A 25,476-nucleotide genomic window follows, 5' to 3' on the forward strand; every position below is an offset into this window, starting at 1 on the left:
AAGTGGCTGAGGCTGCCTTTGAACTTGTGATCCTTCTGCCTCAGCCTTCCAAATCCCTGGGATTACAGGCATGTGCCACAATACCCGCCTTAACAGATTCTTTTAAATTCAGGATTGCTCCACAGAATTGCAAGGTATGTCAAGTTGTTTGTCCCTATTTTAAATAGTCCAGGTTTTGAAATTTTGGAGTTCTGATATTGACTTTCTACATTTTCTGCCTCTTCGTTTGCTAATATTTCTTAGGACTATCAGATGACTTTCTCCAACAATAAATCACCCTCTTTTAATTTGCTGCTTCTAACCTGCTTTAGATAAAACATCATGTATTATTTTATGTGTGTATGCACAGAAGAAAAAAGAGAGAAAACACTAAGTAAAATTACTGTCTTTGGAAAGAGGCTATTAGAAGATTTTAATTTGGCACTGCCTTTCCGTTCCGTTTGAAAGTTCAGGAATTTTATTTCAGGCAAAAGAAAGCATGATACTGAGTAAACTCATTCTGTGTATTTGGTTCAATTATTCTGGCTTTCCAACAACATATTTGTATCTGGAAGGACATAAGCGAAGGTGGTAACTTTAGAAAACACAATTTCAAGCATTCACTCTCTCTTTAGTGAACTTTGGATTTTTAACAAATGTATTATTTTAATTTGTATAATAAAAATAATTTTAGTCACGCCAAAAAAAAAAAAAAAAAAGAAGAAGAAGGAGGAGGAAAGAAAATGGCTGGGTTCAGTCCTCACTTACTACTAAATAAATAAATAATTTTCTACTAGTATATTATGCTTCATAACACTGAGCTTCCATGATATGTCACCCAAGCACTTAAATAATCTGTGAACCACGCTGTAATGTACTCTTCCAGGAGATGGAAGAATCTCCACAGAGGAAAATGCAAGGTTAGTGAGTAGCCTGGGGATTCAGAGAATTTGAGATTTCACTCACTCCTCATGTCAAATCCCATCTCTGATACGTACTAATTGTTGACTTTTAACAATTCCTAGGCTTATCAACAGTCTTATCAATAATTAGCAGTTCTATTATAAATAACTATATCTATTATAAATGTTATTGAGCTCCAGTATATACCCCGAAACACTGCCAAGAGCTCTAAAAATATGACTTTATTTAATGTTTCCAACAACTTGATGAAGAAGGCATTAGCATGTGGTAGAGCACAAGATCCTGCGTTCATTCTACAGCCAAAAAGGCACTGGCAACCTACCAGGCAGGGAAGGGCCTAAGGGTCCCTCCAGAGAATGCCCAGGCTGGGGCTGATGGGCCTGGATCTCTCCCACCAGGTCACACCACCTCCCTCTCCAAGCAATGATGTCTGCCCAACTGAAATCAAATGATTGCTAATATCCACCTCACGGGGTCATTAAAAGAAACAAAGTCATAGATGTGGATGCCTTATCAATTATAATGTGCTTCCACAAATGTCAGTTTCGTGATAAGCCTTAAGCATGTTGATTATTACGGCCTCTTCATGTTTTGTTCATTGCTCCCTAATTCTTGGCAGTATTTTAGGCTGTGAAACAATACCCCAAGATTCGGATGTACATAGTTATTCTAGTGAAACAGAAAAGCCTAATTGATAAATTATATCACTAGCACTTTAAAAATTCATCAAAAATATTAAATAGTAAATTTTTTCTTAAGTTAAAATTCTCCTTTATTAAAAAAAAAAAAAAAAATGTTTAATCTCCATGAGCTGAGGGCCTGACTCCAATGAAGAATTCAGATAAAATACCAAAACAGATTCTGAGAGATGAAAGAGATCAAAGGCATGTCTTAAAGAAGAGAACCCACACCCTAAGGAGAAAGGACATACACAGACAAACAAAAACTCCCTTTGAAATCACAGATGGAAATCTGTCTCCCTTTCGGCATCTTTGTTAAGAAGCCACGTCTCTGCTGTCGCACACATTAAAAAAATAACGAACACCCCTACAAACACATCCAGATGTTCAGGAATATTCATGATGTGCTTCCAATTTGGTTTGGACTTGTCCTTGATTTATTTTTGATTAAGTTCCATCAGCTTCTGCTGAGGCCCATGAGATGAATGGCATTGCTATTACACAAATTATGAACATCTTCATATTCTAAGTAATTGCAGAAAGTCTCTCAAACTATCCCTTGTAAATAAATAATTGATGCTCTGGCCTTGGAATGTCAGAGATAGAAGCAGTTCACAAACCCCTGAACCTGAACTCCAATTTCATTGCTAGAGGTGCAAAATTAAGCCTCCATTTCTAATGCATAGATGACATATCAAGGGAGGAAGAGGGGGAAAAAAAGCTAGAGACTGACATGTCAAGGGGAAAAAAAGCTAGAACCTGATTTTCTTTTGGGGGTAATACAGTGATAGATCCAAGGAAAGACGAGAACTGTGCTCTGAGAATATCACATTAGGTTGGATCCTTCCAAATAGTGAATCTGGATAGTTGAAAACACAAAATAACTAAATCATCTGCACAAAACAACTTTGCTCGACGTTTTTGCCATTGTGCTTTCTTCTATGTAGAATAAACTTCTTGAAACTCCCAAACTGAAAAGGCAGCTTCAAATGAAAGCTTGTTGAAATGTATGCAATGACCTTCTGATAAGAGGTGGCCAGGAAAATCTCCAGTTAATGTACTTGGTGGCAGAGGGTGTATCTCCACAGTGGAATGTTTTGCCCAGCACGCGGAAGCACATGGGTCTCTTCCCCAGCACCACAAACACAACACGCACATGTGCACGTCTCTGCACTTGGTGATCCAGACCAGCTCTTTCTGTCATTAGCTATTTATTTCAGCATATCGGAGCAGTGGTAAGACATCAGCCTCGAACATGAACTTAGGGACCAGGAGGCCAATGTCAGGTGTGTATGGGGACAGCATCAAGGGCTCACAGCCCTGCCCCAGGTGACTTGCAGGTTGGGCCCTATATGTACCTATCTGCATAATCCCATTCCAGATGCCAATTCCAGCAGGGCCTTGGGGGACAGATGAGCCACTCCTCCTGGACCACCCAGTGGTCACCAAAGGTCTCTATTTAGACCTCAGACAATACCCTCCATCCAATGACATTACCAATCTGACTTCAGAAACCCAGCCTAAGGGCTTGAAAATATGCATTCACCACCCTCCTTTAAATTTTGTCTCACTGAAAGACCACACTGCCTTGAGTGTACCACAAATTAACATTTTTAAATAGCCTGTAATTAGCTTATGATTAGCTTACACCATAATCACCCAAGACCAAAGTGTGAAATGTAAACATTTAGATGACACTACAGTTTTTGGCAATCTGCTTGTGATAATCCAGGACCTCCCTCACCCTCTGAAGGGTCCTGATTCCAAAAATAACAATGCTCTTTTTCCTCCAAGCCCTGGGCAAGTATGGGATTCCGCCCTTGGTGTGGCCTCTTTGACTTTGAGCTCCTTGGTTTTTTTCCCCACTGAGTGTTAATTTGATTATCATTTAGGAATTCTCTCTGTCATATGTAAATGGAAGCAACAACAAAGTCTGGACCTTCTCCTTTCTGTCAAGCATTTGTATTTTTTTTAAAAGAATGCTATTTTGGTTTTTAATCTCACAGGCAGACTAGGTTTTGTTAAAGCAAATGAATAAAAAAAAAATCAGTCATTTCTAAGTGCCTGGGAGTCATCAGAGAAGAAGCTGAAGTTGCTGATCCATATTTGAAAAATCTGAATACACTTCAACAATTAGACTGCTTGTTATCACACAGAACACAAGTTTCCATAATCACACAAGCGGTCTGCAAAAGTGTCCAAGTTTAAGTGAACTGAAACATAAATTTATTGCTGCTTTAGTAAAATCTTCTTAATAACCAAAGGTATAGGATGTCAAGATCAAAATCGGCACCAAGAGATCTGTTTATGCCCAAGTTCACTCCGTGCAATGTACAAAAACTGCTGACTAAATTGGGACCGGGCACCAGAGCACAAATGCGACTTTGTCTGAGAGGAGCCAGAGCAGGGAACCGCATTACCATCTGGCTTAAGATATAATGCCTCAGTGTATTTTGACATCAAGTGTGCGAATCCCACAGCAGAATGTTGCTCAGACGCACCATCGAATGCCCACTGATTCTGATTGCAATCTGCAAGTCAACAGGAGCCCAAAGCTAGAGAATAATGGGAGTTAACACAAGACAAAACAAAACAAAAACAAATGCCTTTCAGAGCAGCCCGCGTCAGAGGGTGTGGGCTTTAGCAGGGTGATTTAGGATCATAAGCAACACGTCCTCATTCTGGAAAAAAGAATGGGAATATGGAGGGAACGCTTGTCATCTTTGCTTCTCAGCTCTGGGCACCTTTATCCAAACGCTGAGGACCCACAGATGGAGCTGGGGCAACCCTGCATTGCCTATCATTTTCTTGAATATTCATGGAGTTCAAATGTACAGGAAACCCACTTTCCACGTGCTTTGCCGTCTGTAGCAAATTGCAAAAGAAAAGCAATCAATAAAACACAACAAAAACTCTTCCATGCCAAAAATGTTAAATGTAAACATTTAGATCACACTATAGTTTTGGTAACCTGGTTTTGATAATTCAGGGCTCCAAAAAAGACACCAGGCCTGGGCTTCCCTCCCCCTCTGAAAGGTCCTGATTGTAAAAATAATAATTCTCTTCCCCATCTCCCACCCCACAAGCCCCGGATTCTGAAAAAAAAAAAAAAAAAAAAAAAAAAAAAAAATCTCCCATGCCCAACGTGTTAAAACATCAAGATCACAGATGGACTATTGTGTGCATGTCTGTGTGAAGCCACAAGCAAAACAGAAGCAAGTTCACCTTGGCCAGCCAGTCATTGAAGGCAAAATGGCAATGACTTTTGTTTTGTCTTGTGGAGAGTGATGAATCACAACATTCTATGCTATCTCCTTATAGGATTAATGATCCAAGGACCTGTGAATGAACAGCCTGCAGCTTCCCCACTTCATTCAGACCTCAGTTTCTAGTTACAGTGAAATTCCTGCAGTAGCTGGTAAGGTCACATTTTCTCCCTCAAGTTTTAGCTTTGACCCAAAACATGACCTTGACCTTTGCCTAAAGCTATTCAGCACCGCCCACAGTTCCAGGTCAAACCAGGTCTGTCTTCTAAGTTCTCTGTGATTGGAGAGCATGGCATTGCTTCTAGGATGCCTCCTAAACTCACCTAAACGAGGCCAGGGGCCCTCTCCATATTCCTGCACAGCTTTTTATTACTGTGTTCACTTGTTTCACGCCTCCACTGAATTGTGACCTCTTTTTGCATAGGGAATACATTCAAAATATATATATATATATATATATATATATTTTTTTTTTTTTTTTTTTTTTTTTTTTTTTTTTATTTATTTTTTGTACCAGGAGTTGAACCCAGGGAACTTCAACCACTGAGCCACATTCCCTGCCCAGGAATACATCTTTTATTTGTGTTCCTAGAAGAGCAAAATACCAAATACAGGCTTGATGCTAATTTTTTTTAATCACTAAACACTTTTAAATGATTACATAGAGAGCTGGACACGGTAGTGCACACCTATAATTCTAACGATTTAGGGAGGTTGAGGCAGGAACATCACAAGTTCCAAGCCAGCCTTGGCAACTCTGCCAGACTGTCTCAAAATTTAAAAAATAATTGAAAGGGGTGGGAATGTAGTTCAGTGTTGGAGCACCCCATATATTCAATTCTCCATATCGCAAAAAATAAATAAATAAAAATAAAAAACTGTAAATAACAATCAAATGTGAGTAGGGGGTAAGACAAAACAGAGATAGTAGGATGCTGGTAATGACTGTGGAGATTGGTGACAGGCACAGGAAGTTCATTATACTTCACTGTTTATATGTATTAAATTCTCCAAAGCAAAAAGCTAAAAAAAAAAAAAAAAAAACTCAAAATCTCTGAATAAATATTAATGAAGTATGAATAACAGATACTCTCCAGCATTACTGAAGGAATTCTTGAACTAAGAAGAAAAAGGAAGAAAAAGAAACCATTACAAGACATTTATGATGGCTAAAAGGCTTTTAAAAATTAATTCTCAAAATAACTATGTGAGATATTTATCCCCCATTATACAGATGGGAAAACTGAGGCTTGATGAGTGTAAGCACCTTGCCTACAGGTGAGCAAAAGAGCCAGAATGTGAACCCCTGTCCAACGCCTCCAGTCTATCCTATGGACCTTCCTCACTTTTTACCCAAGCAGCAAGCCCAGGGCCAGAAGTCCCACCTGGACTTGGAGTGGTCCCAAGACACCTGGGCAGTGTTAGAATGCAGAATGCTTTCATTCGCATTTCTAGTCCCTGAGTACCTAGTGAGGCTCTGCCTGGACTTCCTTTTCCTTCTACACACACAGCTATGATAACGATTTGGCACAGAGTCCAGGCTGGGCTTCGGCTGCCACAAATACGTCATCGTCAACAGTGAGCGTGCCGCATCAACAGCCACCCAAACTTGTTCGCTGCCAACATCCAAACAGAGTCAACCTCAGAGATGCAGAGGAATCTAATGCTGCCAGTAATAAGAGGACACCTTGAGCATGTCCCTTCCTGGCCAGGGTGTCACTTTGACAGATGTCAGACTTAGCATCACTAGACATGGGCCCCTTATGGAACTGGAAAGCTGCTGTCATTTCTGATTGCAGCTTCTCTTTGCCAAAGAAACAAACGGTGCTCAGGGAGGTGCCAAATGTGAGGAAATATGGGCAACTTCCCTGCTGTTCACAAGCACTAATGTCCCAATGCCCAGCAGAGGCTGCGGCTGCCATCCAAACACACCATTCCTTTAGGGGCCATTTGGTGCTAAATAAAAACTCTTCCCACTATTATAAATTTGAATTGGAATCCCTGCTTATACCATTGAATTTTTACCCATCTATACTCCCTGTTGACTTCATCAAAACTGGCCCCAAGGACCCATAGATCCAGGTGATTAGGTCCTCAAGAAGTAGCTTGACATCTATCTAGTCCAGAAAGTTAATTACTAACACAATTATCAAAAAACTCCCCCCTCCCAGGATTAGATCAAGCATCTTTATGGGCAGGGTATCTCTGATTTGTTTGTTCTCTAGTTGACATGTAATTAACACTTACAGACAATGCATTTTTTGACTTTTTAAAGCCAAACATGGATAATTACATAGCTATTCTGTCTACAGAATATTTTCTTAAGCCCCCCCCAAATCCACTCACAAGATTTAGAATGAAATCAAATCATAAATTAATTCATCCACAAAACTTTCCCTGAGGGCTCTTTTCTACATGACTTTTTCAATGTAATATACATTCTGCTACCTTTGCCCTTCTAGAATATTTTAGGATACTCCATGTTACAATTTCCGCTTACTATTGCTGGTGGATCATTGCTTCTGAAGACATCTCACATTCTACCAGTCCTCAGACCCAGAGCTGCTCCAAACGGTGAGCATGGAGATAGTTTATGTAATAGTTCCAAGGCAGAATTGAGAGTCTAGAAATAGACCTAAAATTCAGACGCAATAAAAGGGAGTATTATGGATTGAAAGTCACGGTTCTACAAGAAAGTGAGCTACCATCAGAAGTCTATGATGAGCTGACCACTGAGAAAGGGAAATTTAAGTACATCGCAAGCATCATGTACATGACAGACATGATGGATAATCTCAAAACTTCTAGACTCCTGAACTATGTGAGTGACATGTGAAACATCCTGCATCTAACCTGGTCTTCAGTAGTTTGGAAATTCCCCTTTACTGCTACAACTTGCCTGGAATTTCACCCAAAAAAAAAAAAAAAAAAAAAAGTAGTATGAATGCCAGTTTGAGATCTTTCTTTTCTCGCTAACTACAATTTAAAGAATGAACAGTCAAGCTTCCAGCATGGCTTGAATTAGCTCCCATCAATTTTACCCACCACCAAGTTCTTACACCTTTGATGGGAACTAATTAAACTCGTGTGGTGTTTTTTTCCCCCCAGACTGCCTTTTGCTGCTCTGGAACATAGCACACCAAATTAGGCCCATCTGTCTAAATGAGAAGGAGGTCATTTATCCCACTGACAGACAGGCTTCCTTTACAATCTAGAAGCTGTGTCCCAGGTTTCTGAACACCATGGGATGAAGGGTTACCCCAACTCTTCATCAGCTGGCATTTTAAGAGCAGTTTAATGTTGTATCAACCATCATTTTCCAATTCGCAGCCATCATTTCCTCACAGTGAACTGTTCAAGGAGATCAGTTACCACATTAGCATCCCAGATCAAAACTGCAACATCAAGAATTAGGGGCTAGAGCCAGGTGTGGTGGCACATGCCTATAATCCCAGTGACTAAGGAGGCTGAGGCAGGAGGATTGCAAATTTGAGGCCAGCCTCAGCAACTTAGTGAAGCCCTAAGCAACTTAGTGAAACACTGTCTTAAAATTAAAAAAAAAAAAAGGGTTGGGTTGTGGCTCAGTGGTTAAGTTAAGCACCCCTGGGTTCCATCCCTGTTACCAAAAAAAAAAAAAAAAAAATAGAATTAAGGGGGAGGGGGCAGAGTGTGTTTGCCTAGCACGTACTGAGGGTCCTGAGTTTGATCCACAGCACCATAAACATAAATAAATAAAGTGCAATATTTAAGCTATTGTTCTGGCAATAGTGCTGATACAAAAGTATTTTTTCATTTAACTATGCCCCAATAGGGGAGGGTAGTTATTTGAGCAGGCATAGGAGTCTTTTGACACATGAGGTCACTTTCTTAGAAAGAAAAAAATAACCCTACCATTCACACAAGCCAAGGGACAAAGTTATAGTGGGAAAAAATATCCCTTGGCAATGATGATGCCCAGGAGGCTGCCTGGGCCAAGGTGTCAGGCTCCTGGGACAGTTGAGGCTTTCTGCCATCGACTGACACTTCTCAGCCTCAACTGACTTTATTAAACTAATGCCCCTCCCTGTGGACTACTAAACCGGTGAACGAGAAGGAAAGAGCATGAACTCATATTTGGCAGTCATGATACAACATCACTCCTGACCCAAGGACTCTTTTCTTAGGTTGAGTTGAGGAAAGAAATTAGCATGCACAAGAACTTCAAGTGCCTAGTTAGGTGGAAACAGACCACGCCCACTTACGGATTGTACATCAGTGGTATCCAACTACATGGTGGGTTCCATCTAGAAGGAGTAGACTGAGAACCCTTTTATATAACATGAAAACAAGTGTTAATAAAGAATCACTTATTCTTCATTAGTTCTAAATTAGTTACCTAATTCTTTTTTTTTTTTTCTTTTTCTACCTTAGGTAGATTTATTTAAAATTTTTTAATAGGACAAATAAGGCTTCATTCGATTGATTCAGTATTTGTTAAACAGGTTTTTTTTTTAATATACAATTTTTTAAAATATTTTTTATTTTTACAGACACATTTTGAATCATTGTACACAAATGGGATACAACTTTTCATTTCTATGGTTGTACCCAATGTATATTCACGCCATTCATGTAATCATACATATATGTAGGGTACAGTTTTTAAAGACACAGGGATGCTATTACTCCAAACTGGTTTGTGCAGCCTCTCGCTATGTTAAAGGGTCCCAAAAGTGCTATCGGGATGAGTAGATATAGAGGGATGAGCCTTTTCTTCTGAGGTCCCCACAGTAAATGAAACAATTTGAAAAGCATGAATCTAAAATGAAGCCAACATGTAGCTAACTTAATTGATAAGTGTGAAAGTTTCCATAAGTTATTTAATTGCAAATGTACATGGGAACACCAGCATACACTTAGATATATAAAGCTCCTAAGCTATTTATTTACTATGTATCACAAAGTTCAAATGCTCTGCTAATTACACATGCAAAGTCTTTACAACATGGCTAAGTGAGAGGGAAGACTAGAGTCAGGAAAGACTGTGATCACAAAGCAATCTCAATGATGAGGAAGAACTGTAAAAATTCAAGAGGTGATATATATCAGGATTATACTGCAGATTTTAAAATGTCCAGCGAAACCCTGAAAGCCCACCTCTAAAACATCCACATGCTTATGGCCAGGTGAGAGGTTATGGGCAGATTCTTGCTTCTTTAAATTTTTATTTTTCTTTTTCAAAAATAGAAAAGAAAGAAAGAGAAGAAAAAAAAAAGGGAAGGAAGAAAAGAACTTGCCAGACACCCTCTGAGCAATAAAAATTCAGTACACACTGGTCAATGGTAAAAAAAAATCATCTTTTTTCCTAAGTTAAAAAAAAATGAAAATAAAAACCCAGTCTTTCAATGACTGCACAGATTTGGTCATATTGCTTCAGCCAATACTCATTCAATTTAATACCTGCAGAAAAACTGGGCTGCTCTTTTGGGGACCTGATCGTTTTTAGTGGACACCAGCACAGCAGCCTGCAGACGGAGGCCCCAGGCACAGCGGGCGCTGTTAGAAGAACCAGGGAGCTGAGAGACCGGAGCACGATGGGAACCGCCGTGCTCAGGAGATGGTACTCCCGGGGCCGCCACTCACCACATCCAAGTCCTGGGACACCCGGCGCTTGCGCAGCTCCTCCATCCTCTCGCACACGTCCGAGAAGCAGGTATTGTAGTAGTCTGCATACTGCTGCGCCAGGTCGTCGATGTTTCCCAGTGAGCCATCCTGAGGGGGAGGAGGAGACAGGAAAAGAACAAAGGCAGTCAGGTCAGGTCAGGTCAGGTCACCCTGGAAAAGCCCGGCGGCCATACGATCGCCCTCTACACAGCCTTTGGAGTAATAATGGCTGATCTTTATTACTCAGTGGACATGCGCCAGGCTAAGTTTTACACGTGGGAGCTAATCCTCAGGGCAGCCCTCTGAGACAGAACCTGTCCTTTTTCTCCTGTATCACTGAGCAAACAGTAGCTAAAAGGAGGTGAGTGACTGCCCCTGGATCCCAGGGCCAACAAGCAAAGATGCCAAGTTTCCAACCCCTGGGCCTCCAAAGCCACAGCATCAGCCTCGCCTCTCTTGGAGACAGGACAGGCCAAGACACTGGGTGAGTGACAGGCTCCTTGCCACTTAGCTGCGGTCAGGGCTACTCCAGCACCTCCAGGAAGCTTATGAAAAAGACAGATGCCAAGCCCTCCTCCCAGCCATTCTGAATGAAACCTGAGAACTCAGGTATCCACAGGGATGCTGCATCTGGGATGTACTTCAGACCCTCCCAAAAGACACTCAGAAGAGCGGAAAACCTTCTTTGGCAGTCATCAGGGTTCATGAGAATTCATCATTCAGTATTGTAGTCATTAATAGTCATCAGACTTATTATTCCTTAGCCATTCCAAGTACAGGTGCAAGAGCACGTATTAGAAATTCAGTAAATGCATCATTTGTCCCTTCCCAGAAGCAGGTGCACAGGTGGTGGCAAAGGAGCTTACACCAGTTCTGCAGCCACATGCTGGCTAAGTGGCCTCAGCCTCACTGCTCACCCTGCCAAGACACTGGAGAAGTGACAGCACCTACCTGGCAGGAACACTACAGGAAGAGCTTGTGTGCGGCATGCAGGCTGCCAGACATACAGAAAATGCTCGAAAGGTCCGTAGCTAATGTCATTCGCCATGAAACCAAGTTTCACACTGTGTTTTCCTTGAGGACGTGCATTCCTAAGCTCACATCTGAACACATGGAGAGAGGTTGGAGATGCCGCCTATGCTTGTGATTTATGCCATTACTCTTTCTATCAATCCATCTATTCAGGAGGATATCGCCTCTCCTTTGCCCCTTTTAAATCTCCCCTCCCTCGGGTATGAATAAATGACTTTACTAACACAACCAAGGCACATGATTTTACCAAAGCAACCAAGTTGCATTTTAACTTCCAGACAACTGAAAAATTGCACCCACATTCTCCAATGCTCTCCAGCCCTTCCGTCACGTTGATTCCTCCCTGACAGCAACACATCTCGCCCTGCAAAAAGCAGCCTTAGATACAAGTAGGTGTGGGGGAGTCCCCAAGTCTTTCCGCTAAAAACTGTAAGCTCTGGTGAGATCTGGGTCACAGCAGGCAATGGTCCACTTCCACATTCCCTGATTTTAGGAACAAAAGGGAAAGAAGAAAAAGAAATTGAAAGAAATGATTTTTTAGAAATGCTCCTTTCTTTCCCGTGACTAACATGTTCTGCATTTCAGTCAAGTGCCTCAAAGTTCCTAGTAGAGATCTGGAGAAAAGGACTCTCACAAGGACAGCAAGATTGTTGAATGTTTAAACATGCCTGGGCAAAAGTCATCTCCACTGTCGGCCAGAGATGACAGGCTAGACACAGCAACAGAGGTGGGAGGCCACCCTTCCCAAGTTCACCGTCAAGTTTCCAGTAGGGAAATAACATCCACCGACATGGGATTTTGCTGAGAACCTCAGAGGTCACCTGCCAGCTCTCTTTTCCTCTCCTGCCCCAATGAAGAAACCGACTGGAACTCTGTGGAGAGAGGAAGCTGGCCAGAATATCTTAAGGTGGGGTTTCTGAAATACAGCATGATAAATCAAAGTATGATCCTGAGGATTGCCCTGACTTGTCTCGACGCAGCCACACAGGCCTGTGGGCCACGGGACGAACTTCAACAACCTCCCAGCTGGTTTTCCTGTCTCCTTCCCCACCTGCCCAGTCTGCCCTTGACCCAGCCACCTTCACCTTGCTCAGTAGAGATCTCCCCAGGTCTCCCTGCACCAAGAAACCTCCTCGCCATTCCCATCACACACTCTGCAAAATAAATCCCCGAATAAATCCCAAATGTACCAGCCTGGCTCCAGTCCCCTTCACCTCTGGTTCCCTGTCCCATTTGGGTCAACAAAGAAAGCTGAGGCCTGTGGACTGGAGAGGACCTGGTGAGCAACAGGCAGCTTCTTCCAGCAGGGGAAGGAGGCACAAAGCAGGCCCTCACCCTCCTCGCCGACCTCTCACCTCACCACCTTGTGCCCAATGCACAAATGCCCCAGGAGATGGGAGGCAACGTGTGGAGGGAACTTTAAGAGACAGGAGGACAGAAGAGCAGTTTCCATAGCAGCATCTGTTCTGACCACCAGCTAACACCAGCTAGAAGAGCAAAGTACCAGCCACTCCGAGGTGAGGGCTCAAGTCCATGGCTGCCCTGGCTATTCTAGAAGAACCTGGGAAGTTCCTAGGACAAAGGGAACTGGGCACCCTTTGACTTCAGGACATCGGTCTTCTATAAGCCAGAAGGTTGCTTATATGCAAAGGAGCAAAGCCCTCACTGTCCCTGTTTGCCGAAGCATCTCCTGCTTTCTTAGCATTTACTGGATAGATAAAGAAGGACCCTTTCCAGTGTGTGGGGGTGGAGGGGACTTGCAACAACTGTACCCCAGAATCTGCTTTTATGAGTTATATCCCTGAGCCCCACCATAACCAGGTCCCCTGGAAGATCCTGGGCTATTCAGAATCATCTTAGTCTCTCAGGAATGCAATGCTATCTCATGTAGAAACTTCTCATTTCATCCAACAGGGAAACAGACCATTCACACCTTCCAATACCCAAGTGTGCTTGCTAAAGAGGTTGCATCGGACACATCTTGCTGTGGCTTGCTGTTCTTCAATGGAAATCTATCCCTTTCTCTTACACACACGGGCACTACAAGTTGTGCTGTCCATGCCAAAGCATTTCCACCTAGAATTCTGGCTTTTCTCAGAAATGACCAGTTTTCATATTTGTGAACCGTATGACCTGTCACAATTGACTATTTTCTTGGCATAATGCAGGCCACTAGAACAGTATTGAAAGGCAACTATTTAGACAGCTGTGTTTCAGTGACCCTGCCCTGCGTTCTCTCTTCTCTCATATATCTTAACGACACCTTCAAAGTCAATGCTTCACTTCAGTTCTGAAGTTTGCCATCTACTGATCTCTTTTCCTAGGAGTGCAAAATTTGAATTCCCTCTTTCACTCTGAACTATTCAAAACTCCCCCAGTAATTTGAGGGCCTGAAAAACACACCGGTTGTGCATGAGGAGGAAAGCAGCTGTTCAACCCAAGCGAGGCCAAAGACAGCCAATATTTCACTCCCTCAATATGGCACCACGGCCACTCCTCACTTGGCGCTCAGCGGGTAATGATTTAGAGCGGGAGAGTACAGCTGCCTTGACGGTGTCCCAAATCACTTTCCAGATGTGCAGTAAGCCCCCATAATTGCCACTTTTGTCCATCTTGATGATTTAAATGCCAAGAAAGGCAAAAGAACAGAAGAAATGTGTGTGTGTGTGTGTGTGTGTGTGTGTGTGTGTGTGTGCTTTGAAGAGTAGGTTTTGTCTGCCACCCTCTTAAAAGTCCTTTGTGTCCCAACCAAATGAAACCAATGAACGACCTGGTGATTTTCTCTTTATCCACTCAAATTCTCACTTCTTAAAGAAGAAGAAACTAATAAAGAGGGTGAGAGGAAACATTGGCAGATGATAAGGGTTTATGGCCTTCATGACAGAGATGACTTCAGTAGTATATACTTATCTCTGGGCTTACTGAGTTATATACATTAAGTATGCACAGCTTTTTGTATGTCCATCATATTAAACCCACGCTCTTTCAGGGAGTTTTTCAAAAAACAATTCCATGCTTTTTCAGAACTATCTAGCAATCTTGGCTTCACTTTCATCCAACTTGTTTTTATTTGAGATAGGTACAGACCCACTCAGTGAAAATATTTACTCCCACTAAAAGTATTTGCAACATGAATCTGTAGGGAATTTGAATAATGCAGCTAATATTTCAAAAGTATCATACTTACTGCATCTTTCTTTCAGGAATGTGAAGTTTATGTCTGACTCCACACCCTACAACGCTAATGTTAAGAGGCAATGGTGTTGCAAAACAAACTATAACTTTAAATCATCTCCATTCACCATAATAAATACTTTTTTTTTTTTTTTTTTGGTGGTGGTGGTGGTACTGGTGGTTGATCCCAGATCCCAGGGACACTCTACCACTGAGCTAAATCCCCAGACATTTTTAGTTTTGATTTTGAGTTTGATTTTGATTTTGAGACAGGATCTCGCTAAGTTGCCTATACTGGCCTTGAGCTTGCTATCCTCCTGCCTCAGCCTCCCAAGTAGTTGGAATCACAGGTACACAACACTATGCCCAGCATAGATACTTCTATTAAAACACTGAAAGAGATTCCTTTTTAAACCTTAGATTTTAAGGATTTGAAGCTTCTGGGCTAGAGGTTATTACTTGCCTAATCTGTTTCACTTCTTTATTATTTTTCTCTTTTGGTTCTCATTTATTAGACATGAGCCCAAGTTTAGGAACAGAGGAAAATGTTATTTCCTCAAAAAATTTTTTTCAAGCAGATTTTGAAATTTTCAGTCACATTATCTATTTCCAAGACTTTCCCATGCCTGTCTTTAAAAACAAGAAAAGAGATACATGCAAATGAAAGTTCTCTTTCCTTTTCTCATTACAGAACTAGGTTGCTGCACCAGTACTATGACTGTCCACCGCACTTGGTGCATGAGAATTAAATCTTGGCCCAAACGATCAGCTCAGCTGTGAAAGCCAAGCTGTGTACCTTTCCCCCGAGGCCACGCAGTAACATTTATACCCAAAACCCAGCTTTCATACAACCAACAGGCAAATAAGGGATAAGGGGCTTTGAACCAAACCTGTTCACACCAGGACTGTTGTTACAATTAAGGAGGAAAGAAATGGCATCGTTCTCCCAAAAACTGGTTTAACAGTACTTCTGAGTTCTGTCTCTGGAAGACAGAAAAACTCGGAAGACAGAGGCATGCGTATCATTACTTTTGTTACTTTTGCTCTCCTTTCCCCAGATGTCACTATGGTTTAGAATATCTTGAGAGACTTAAGGGAAAAGGAGAAGAAAAATGGGGAACAGTCTCTGAAAACACTGGAAGATACAATGTAATCTTCCTATGCAGATTATATGCAAATGAATGCAAATGAACTCTGGTCCTCCTATTTTATGTTACTGTAAAGACAGAGCCCAGAGGGACAAACCAACTGGTTGCTGTAACTCTTTGAGCAAGAAAGAGAATACTCCTGATTCATTTTTGTTTTGTTTTTCTCTTTTTCTGTTCCTCTAGGTATATTCTTGACATATTTTATGTAATATAAATTATATGTTATATTTATATTGCTTCTTGTTGTTCTGTAAAGGGATGAAGACAGAGATCCCCTACAAACCAAATTCACTAAAAGAAATTCCTACCACACAAAGAAGCCTGAGTTCTTCAATGACCTCGTGGTGTCTTTTCATTCTTCATTAGCTTGTTTAAAGACTGTGAGGCAACAGACACCTTCTGCAACCCTTCAGGTGAAATTGCTACAAGCATAAGAACAACTTTAACTCTAGTTGCCTTGTTCAGTCTCCCTGAATCTGTGCAACCTCACTGTACCAGCTCTGTCATCCTGTTCCACCCCATCCCTCCCAGCATGTCGATCTGGAGAAATGAGTTGAATATATAGTAACTGATCTCATGAATTTCTCTGAGGTATCATTTCAAGCATTTCTACAGATGGTTTGAACTGGACTACAGTTCTGGAAAAATAGTTTTGAACACATAACAACTAAAAACATACACTAAAGGACATATTAGATCATGCTGGTGGTGAGGGAGGACCGAGGGGTGAGCACACTCATGTGGCAGGTGGCTGGAGGAGGGTTGACTTCATATCTTCCATTTCCCTCTCCAAAACCACCCAGAACTTGCCAGAGCCTTTATCTAATTCCTGCATTGGCCAATATGGTCCTGGTGTCCATGGCCCCATTATTGTGCATAGGAGGATCCCAGTTAACACAAATTCGCAAGAATGAAGGGCCTCTCAGAAAGCAGATCCCAGAAAGCAGAACCCACACTCCCTCCTCCCCAGAACTCTGTCAGCTCCTAACTCTAGAGTAGTGATCTTCAAATATCTGGAGAAAAAATAGGAACATAGAACCTCCTCAAACACACACACACACACACACACACACACATATATATATATATATAATTTATACATATTTATAATTTACTTATGAATATACATTATATCTACTTTAACCATAAGCACTTATTAATATCAGTTCAATCTATTTATAACTATGATAATTTACATTAAAAATACACACAAAGCATGACTATAATCCCAGCTACTTGGGAGGCTGAGGTAGGAGGATCGCCAAGTTCAAGGCGAGCCTGGGCAATGAAGGGAGATTCTGTCTAGAAATAAAATGTAAAGGGCTAGGAGTTTTGCTCAGCCCTCTGACAGAGCACTTATCCAGCATGTGCAAAGCCCTGAGTTTTCTCATAGACATTTTAAATGAGATAAAACAAGTGTAAGTAAAAAGTCGTAGTTCTCTCCTGTCCCCAAATGCACAAGCAGTTGAAGATCGTGGGGGGCCATGTGGGTCACGGTTGCATGGGTTGCAGGCTGGTGAAGGCAGCCTCCACAGGCTGCTGCCTCTGTGGGCAGCAGTGAGCCTAACCTCACTCCAGGTCAGCAGACTGACAGATGGGAAAGGAAGTAGGATGTGAAAGAGAACAAGAACAAAACAGCCCATAACAACACGGGAAGCATGAGGACCAGCAGAGCCACCTCTGACTCTCATGAACTCAACCTTAACACCACAGGTGACCTAGACGGGAAGCTGGATCTCTACCGTGGACCAGCACACACTTGCCTCTGGACATGAAGAGGATGAGGAAAATCTGGAAGGATCACTTTGGGGTCACTGTCAATCCAGGTGCTGCCTCATACCAAAAAGGGAAGCCATCAGGTCAATGACACCACGCACAAGCCACCCCAATGCCTAGCATCCTCCACTGAACTTCAGAGTCTAAAAACTATGGCTGTTGCTGATCTACTTCCAGCTTCCAAATCTCACACTAACCCAGTGGCCTTCACTAACCCAGAGCCATGCTGAGAAGGGTCCACACAGGCTAAGCCATCACAGGGTGTTAAGATAAATTGAGATATTTGAGACCCACATTTAATTAATTAATATTGCATAGTATAGTAAGCACAAAACAGAATGGAAATTGTGAGAGCACATCTCATGAATTAAGGGCATTGTTTCCTACTGTGTTGGTGACAGTTTTATAGATAGCTGTCCCTTGGTACCCACGGGAGATTCATTCCAGGATTTCCATCCCCCACATCCTGAGGATACCAAAGCCCATGGATGCTCAATCCTCTTATATAAAATGGCATAGTATATGCATCTTACCTGACCACCCCCTCCTGCATGCTATAAATCATCTCTAGATTACTTTTAATACCTGATACAAACGTAAATGCTACATTAATAGTTATTATACTGTATTATTTATGAAATAATAAGAAAAAGTCTATACACAGATGCAACTTGTTTTCAAATATTTGTGATCCTTGGTTGGTTGAATCCATGGATGGGGACTATGCAGACACAGACAGCCAACTGAATGTGTATTATTGTACTTGACCCCCATGTAAAACATAATCCTTTCCATGAACCTGTGACAAAAGTTGGCAAGTCACTGGAGGAGCTCACCTTCCAGATTACAGCCCTGCAGCTTCTCTCCTGTTCTCTATTTCAGAAGCCTCTGCCTGTGGGTCTCCAGGCAGCTCTCAACCCCTCCTGCTCGGCTCACCCTTCACCGCAGGTGCTTCCCTTGCATTCCTCCCTTGTTTAGCTCTCTGCTCCTCTGGAGAAATGTCACCTGTGGTTGATGAAGGGAAAGTCCCAGTAGAAACATCTTTGCCTCTCATCTCCCTCCCTCTGGCCTAAGGCAGCCTGCTTGATCACAGATGCAAAAGTCTTGCTTGAGATTTTTTGCCAAAAAAAAAAAAAAAAGGTTATTACCAAAATCTTCCACAGGAACTAGTAATCCCTAACTTGGGGAGGAATCTGAAAAGTTTGGTCTAAATATGAATAAACTCAGGTTAATGGCCATGGAGAAAAGAAGCTGGAATAAATGGGATGAAGAGAAGTTCCCCCCTGCGTCCCTAAACCTTGGTACCTCTGCACACCACATTGGTTGTCAGGTATGATGAAGAATGTGATGATGGCTAGAAAATTCACTGTTTATGCTCTTTAATCAACAGCTTAAAGGACATGTCATTAATTCAGATGGCATTTCCTGAACACTTACTATGTTCCAGGTGCTATGCCAGATATTAAGTTTACAATAGAAAATCCAGACCCATGAGTGTTTATCGTCACTAGGCAGAAGAGCAAAGTGCATCTTTATTTTCATGCAGTCATATAGTGGAGCCACGCAACAGTAACTTGTTGAAGGGATTTACAAAGTTGGATTCATAATATAAGGTTTGTTCAGAATTAAAGGTTCTGAAAGACCCAATCTAGCAGTCATCAGTGACAGGAAGTCTAAAAACTTGCAAATGTAGAGAAAAGGGTGGAGACAATGATAATCTGATGTTAATAAATACAAGCCTGATGCAGGCTCAAAATGGACATTTGGATTTAGCAGATGGCAATTTTAGACTGAACTCATTTTCCATTTCTAAACTGCCCTGAGCTTAATAGAATCACAGATTTGGAAAGAACAGCACAGTTAGTTGGGTGGCAATGAAGTCATAATTTGAGACCAGCTTCACAGATTTTGATGAGTGTGAATCACACTGAGTTTTCTCAGGCTGCCTTTGGCACACAGACTGGAGGATGTGGGCATTTTCAAGTATTTGGCCAATCAAGAACTGGATGGGAAAAAGTGATCTATGATATTCCTAGAACTTTGGAAATGAATCTATTAATCTCAGAATAATCCTGAAAGTTCTGGCAATGTGGTTAAACACCGTACAACATTCAAGTTTTCTGCTCTTTATGAAAATCATATTCTGCCTTAGTGTGAGCAGAACCTGGGTGGGATTCCTCCAGGAGACAGACTGACCTTGGCTCTGCCTGACTTCCTCCTGTCCCTCCTGAGCACAGCTGGTGAGTGAGACCCAGGAGTCTGGCCTAGAGGATTAGAACTGCTGATGGTAGGCATCACCCTTATAAGTAAAGTTGACTAAACATTTCTTGGTGCCGTTGCCAAAATTTCACATTTAATAACTGACAGGTAAAACCTAAATGGTCTTTGGATAGCACCTGACCTTCTGCATTATGTAAATCATACATTTCCCCATCTCACAAACAAATGGCTTGAGATGATATCCAGACTTGTTTCAAAATCCTGGGCTCAAGATAAAACAAGATCAGCTATAATTGAAGACACCAGAGCCAGAACACAGTGGTTCTTTAACACAGTTACTCTACCTTTGTATACATTTGAAATTTTCCATTGTAAAGAGGCTTTATTTATGCTGTTTGTTTGTTTGCATAGTACTGAGGACTGGTCGGGGGGCTCTACAACTGAGCAACATTGATAGCCCTTTTTATTTTTTATGTTAAGACAGGATCTCACTAAATTGCCCAGACTAGCCTCAAATTTGTGATTCTTCTGCCTCAGTCTTCTGAGTCACTGGAGTAGAGGCCTGTACCACTACATCCAGCTATTTTTCATTCTCTTTTATCTCTGGAACTTGAACCCAGGGCCTCATGCATGCCAGGCAAATGCCCTACTACTAAGCTACAACATTTCCCTAATCCCTGTAAAGAGGTTTTAAGAGGTGGTTTTTATTCATGTGCTTGTTGTCACTAGGAGATTCTAGCGCTTCTGAAAGGTAAGGCAAAGACTCATTCATTTTTGCAATCTCAATACCTAAGACCATCACAATCCTGACTTTTAAGCAGTTACCTAAGAAAAAGCTATCAAATGCATGCACACATGAATGAAAGAATGAATGAATGAATGAATGAATGAATGGAGTGAATGTCAGTAGAAATGATCTCTCCTCTTCCTGGGAAGGCCATAAAATTCACATAGTAATTATGAATTAATAGACTTCTCACAAAGCCAGCATTTCTACACATAATGCTGAGTTTTTTAGTCGGTCCCTGTCCCCAGTGACCTTACACCCCTAACAGTCTCCTGAATGAGACAATGAAACAGGAACTGTATCACTAGAAACCATGGTGAATGAGGAACTGGGGAGAGGGGCGGAGAGATGGTGCCAGGCAGAAGGGACAAGTGTAATTCCTCTGCATCCAAATTCAGCCCAGCCGTTTACAGGAAGAGCTACTCTGGGTAACTAAATGGTCAGACTATACAGGTGTGACAGGACAGGGAGAGAGGGAGGGGCCCAGGTTTGGGATTTCCGGGTGAATTCAACAGCTATGGAAGGCTATTCAGGCAGAGAGATGGAACACACATAGTTTGATTGAAATAGAGCAACGACCTCCTGCCACACACTTCATGACAACCAAACCACATAGACTTTGAAAGCAGGGACCCGTTCTGTTTCCTTTGCATTCCAGGAGAAAAACCTCTTAACGTAAGTCCAGTTGGAACTGTGAGTTTATAGTGCCTTGTTCCTTATCAGCTAGGGGGTCCCCTAAAAAATGGGCAAACCATCCAGGAAGCTCATCCAGTCCTTGCCCATCTCTGTTTTATTATATTTCTCTCTGATGAGACCAATGAAGTACCCTAAGAGAACCGCCACCAGGGCGTCTGTTGCTGTGATCCCGGGCAGGGGACCTCTTCCTACCTTCATCTAGAAAAGGCTACAATTTCTCAAGATAGATGAAAATTCACTGGGATGTTAGTCCTCTTTCCAAGCTTAGCCACAGTCAAACCGGGAGAGAAGAGTTCATGGAATAAGGCCCGTGGACATGAGGAAGAATCAAATGGTGGTCATGACTCCAACCAAAAGATTAGGAGGTCCCGTATCTGAACCCTACTCCTCCACCTCCTAGCTGGCGATCCTGAACAGACCTTTGCACAGATTGCTTTCCCTCATCTGGAAAATGGGAACAATATTGCTACCCTGCATCTTGTAATGGGATTAAATAAAATAATACCTGCAAATCCTTAGCCAAGTATCTGGCCCTCACTCAGAACTCATGAAATCATCCTCCTCTAACAGCAAGGCAAAAGTGTCACTCTCACCTGATGGAACCAGATTATATCCCAGGGTCAGGCACAGGATTCCAAGTAATTGCAAATACAGATGCTTAGAATTTCAATACAGAGAAAGGCCTTAATGATGGCTTCATTTTAAAGATGAATAAGTGGGAACCAAAGGCCATAAGGTTTTGAGGGAACTGTCTCAGAAGACAAGACACCAAAATGTCTAAATCACCACATAGGAATTACGGATTTCTAAATACTTTCACTTTTTACTGCTAATGCTTACCATCTTGGGGGTTCATAGATTTTTTTTTTTTTTTTTTTAGAATACAGGATTAAAAGGAAAGTTCCTTGATGCAGTGGGTTCAGGTCACCACAATCACAATCTTCTCACATGCTGACAGAAAAAAAGCATAAAAAGTCTTGAAACAAAGATGGACTATATTTGAAAGGCCCTAAATACACCAGGAGTTTATCTGGATGAGTCCTGGGCCTTCCACTCCCACCAGGCACAGCACTGGGAAGACACACCTGGAAAGCCACAGGCTCCCCCACACGGGTCCAGGTGTGGTAAGTTAATAAGTACGTGCACAAGGCTGTGGCCACAGACAGCATGCATGTTCCCTTTGTGGCCCAGAGCAGCTGGAAGGGCCCCTGCTGAGCCAAAGGCAAGCCTGTTTGTTCCTATTTGCTGAAAACTAATTAGAGCTATTCATTCATGTGACACCAAGTAGGTGATATCTTCCCAAAGTCAGGGAGAAACCAAGTCACCCCCTGGCCTGGAAAAACATCAATCTCCAAGTGACTCTTCATCACACACCTACCCCTCTCCTAGCATGGCTCATGATTTAGCTTCTGGCATTTGCTCCTCTGATCAACTCAAAGGCACTACAGCAATCTGTGCACCAAGGATTTCAGTGAAACTCAAACTTGCATTTGCACTGGGAAAACCTGTTGGTTTCATCCTGCATCGCACGCTGACCTATAACATGCAGGAAATTGGGATTAGAGAACGTCAGAACTGTAGACTTGCCCTTCTTATACAGGATCACTGTCTGCACCTACATCTGTCCACTGTCCACTGTCCATGCAACTATATAAAATATACATGTGACATGATGGCCATAATTTCATTTTGGTTTCTGTGGGGATAAAAGTTCTCTCCTAACCACATCATTTCCCCTCAAGATGAACTCAATTTTCATCATAAAAGACTTTTACTTTTGCCAAGAGTATAATGTGAAAGGGCTCTGAGAGGTACCAGAAGCACGTGGGTTTGTTCTTACTCGTAGATTAAAAACATCTTGGAAGCTGAGAGTGGAGTGTTTGCTTGGTACCACTTTCTACACTGGGTCACAAGGTAAACTCAACAGTCATCTTATGCCTATGAGAAGAAAAATACAATTGACAATGAATTCACATCATTCTAACAAGCCAATTATCACAAGAATGAAAACATCCATTTTCTCAATTTGGTCACAAGCTAGGAATTTACTAACATCACCACTGGCTTTTCAGTGACATCTCATATTTAAATATCTATCACTTTTTTTTTTTTTTTTTTTTTTTTGGGTACTGGGGATTGAACCCAGAGGATCTTTACCACTGAGCCACATCTCCAGCCCTTTTTACGTTTTTTTTATTTTGAGACAGGGTCTCCCTAAGTTGCTGAGGGCCTCGCTAAGCTGCTGAGTCTGGCCTTGAACTTGCAATCCTCCATTCTTAGCCTCCTGAATTTCTAGCATTAAAGATGTCATCACTACACCCAGTTATCACACACTTTTTTGAAAAAGCAATTGCTTTCACTGAAGGATGAACATTTTTATCCACTCATCAGACAAATCTTGATGACCCCATTTGCTTGGACTTTCTTCCCATTCATGTTCTTGGATTTCCAGAGAGGAAGCTCTTCACATAGGAAATGCACTAGTTAAGACTTGCCTGCCTCCTACCCTAACTTCACTATGCTTCTCAATGGCCCTATTAAAAAGGGCAATTTCACTTTCTTCTCTGTGATGTATGAAGGACAAATATTTTTTATTTTAATTGCTTGCCATATTGTGTGTAATTTTGACATAGAAAATTAAATGTACTACTAAAAAGTTTCATTTGTTTTCTTTTTTAAAGTGCTGATTCTGTCACAATGGGCTGTTTTTCTGTACATAAAGTACAGCAGTTCAACAACTGCGTTTTATACTGGGAAATCAGACTGGGCTTCCTTGCTGCGTCCTTGAGCACCACCAGACACAGAGATTCTACTGGCACCTGAGTCAGATTGTGCCCATCTGCTCAGAAACATTCCCCAGTGTCCGGCTGCATTCAGAGCAAAAGCCACAGGCCTCACAACAACCTAAAAGGCTCAGCCCACCAACACAACCCCTAGCTTCGATGCCACCTCATCTCTCACCTCTCCCTGGCTTCCTGTCCCCAACTGCACTGGTGGCCCTAATGGTCCTGCACCACAAAACCCTCTCGGTCTTGACCAGGCCTTTGAACTTGCCCTCTCTGTCTTGGCCCTCCCCACCTGCAGATATCACACAGATACCCTCTTCTTAAGAGACTTGACATCTAAAACTGCAACCTCCCTCTCCTGCACCATCCCCAACCTCATTCTCTGCCTTACACTGCTCCTTAGGACTTTTCTCCATATAAAATAGTTTGCTTCTTTTTGTCTTCCTCTTCCAACTAACATGTGATAGCCCAGGAGGGCAAAGATTTTTCTATATTTGGTCTTGGGCTATGACAGCCTACGACAGCCTCAGTATAAATGAGGCTCTCAATATAAGTGTGTTGAATGAATGAATGAACTGATGGGAGGAAATGAAATAATCAATCAACATGTACTGTACCAGGTATTATGCTCTGGCCTTTGGGCAAACAAATATGAACAATTTCTATACAACTTCTGCTTTAAATTTTTCAATTAAGTAACATATCTAGTACTCTTCAGTTCTCAGACTTAAAAGTAACTAGCAAGTTTAAACTTCTCAAACACCCATGACTTCATTATAGTTTAAAAAGCCAGTATTAACTATGCTGGTGCCTTCTGTATGTGTATCATCCTGTTCTCTTTGTATGGTTTCAAAGAAACAAATGGAATATAGTTCAAGGTGTTAATTACATAAGCTTATTAAAAACAAACCCCCGAGAGGTGTAAGTTCTAACACTTAGCACTTTTATGTTTACTCCTTTATTAGTTTTATATATGTGAGAAAGTCAAATGCAATAAGCATAATATTGCAAAATAGCCACTACCAAAGGAAAATTCTTCTTCTCCATAGGCAAGCCTTATGAAGAACTTCTGTAGTCTATAAATGTGAAAGTGAAAGAACCTGGCAGCAGAAACAGGTTTTTACTTGCTGGATTCTCAGTAAGGCGATGGTGTGCTTCCCCGTGTAACTGAAATTTAAACAGGGAAAGAAGTGTTTGCACTACTCTACTTTGTAAAAATGAGTAGGGATTATTTCAAGGCCTCTGTATACCCAGGTTATAAATGATCTAGATAGAAAATTATGGATAATTTTATTTGCGTTACATTCAAAGACCAAGTTCTATGAATAACTATTAGTGGGGAAAATGGTTCTGCTAATGACTATA

The 25,476-nt window shown here is 41.8% G+C and overlaps 1 protein-coding gene across 4 annotated transcripts in view; it reads right to left on the reverse strand.

Moving 5' to 3' along the window:
- The window catches only part of SASH1 (SAM and SH3 domain containing 1), a gene marked incomplete at its 5' end in the record, with an annotated part of 289,754 nt that overhangs the window by 118,614 nt on the left and 145,664 nt on the right, over positions 1 to 25,476 (reverse strand). For all 4 annotated transcript variants that reach the window (XM_079146821.1, XM_079146820.1, XM_079146819.1 and 1 more), the window contains one exon: positions 10,472 to 10,600. In XM_079146821.1, coding sequence (XP_079002947.1) covers positions 10,472 to 10,600 — 129 coding nt within the window. The remainder of the gene's footprint in view (positions 1 to 10,471; positions 10,601 to 25,476) is intronic.

Source organism: Sciurus vulgaris (genome assembly GCF_902686455.1).
Source record: "Sciurus vulgaris genome assembly, chromosome: 7".
NCBI lineage: Eukaryota > Metazoa > Chordata > Mammalia > Rodentia > Sciuridae > Sciurus > Sciurus vulgaris.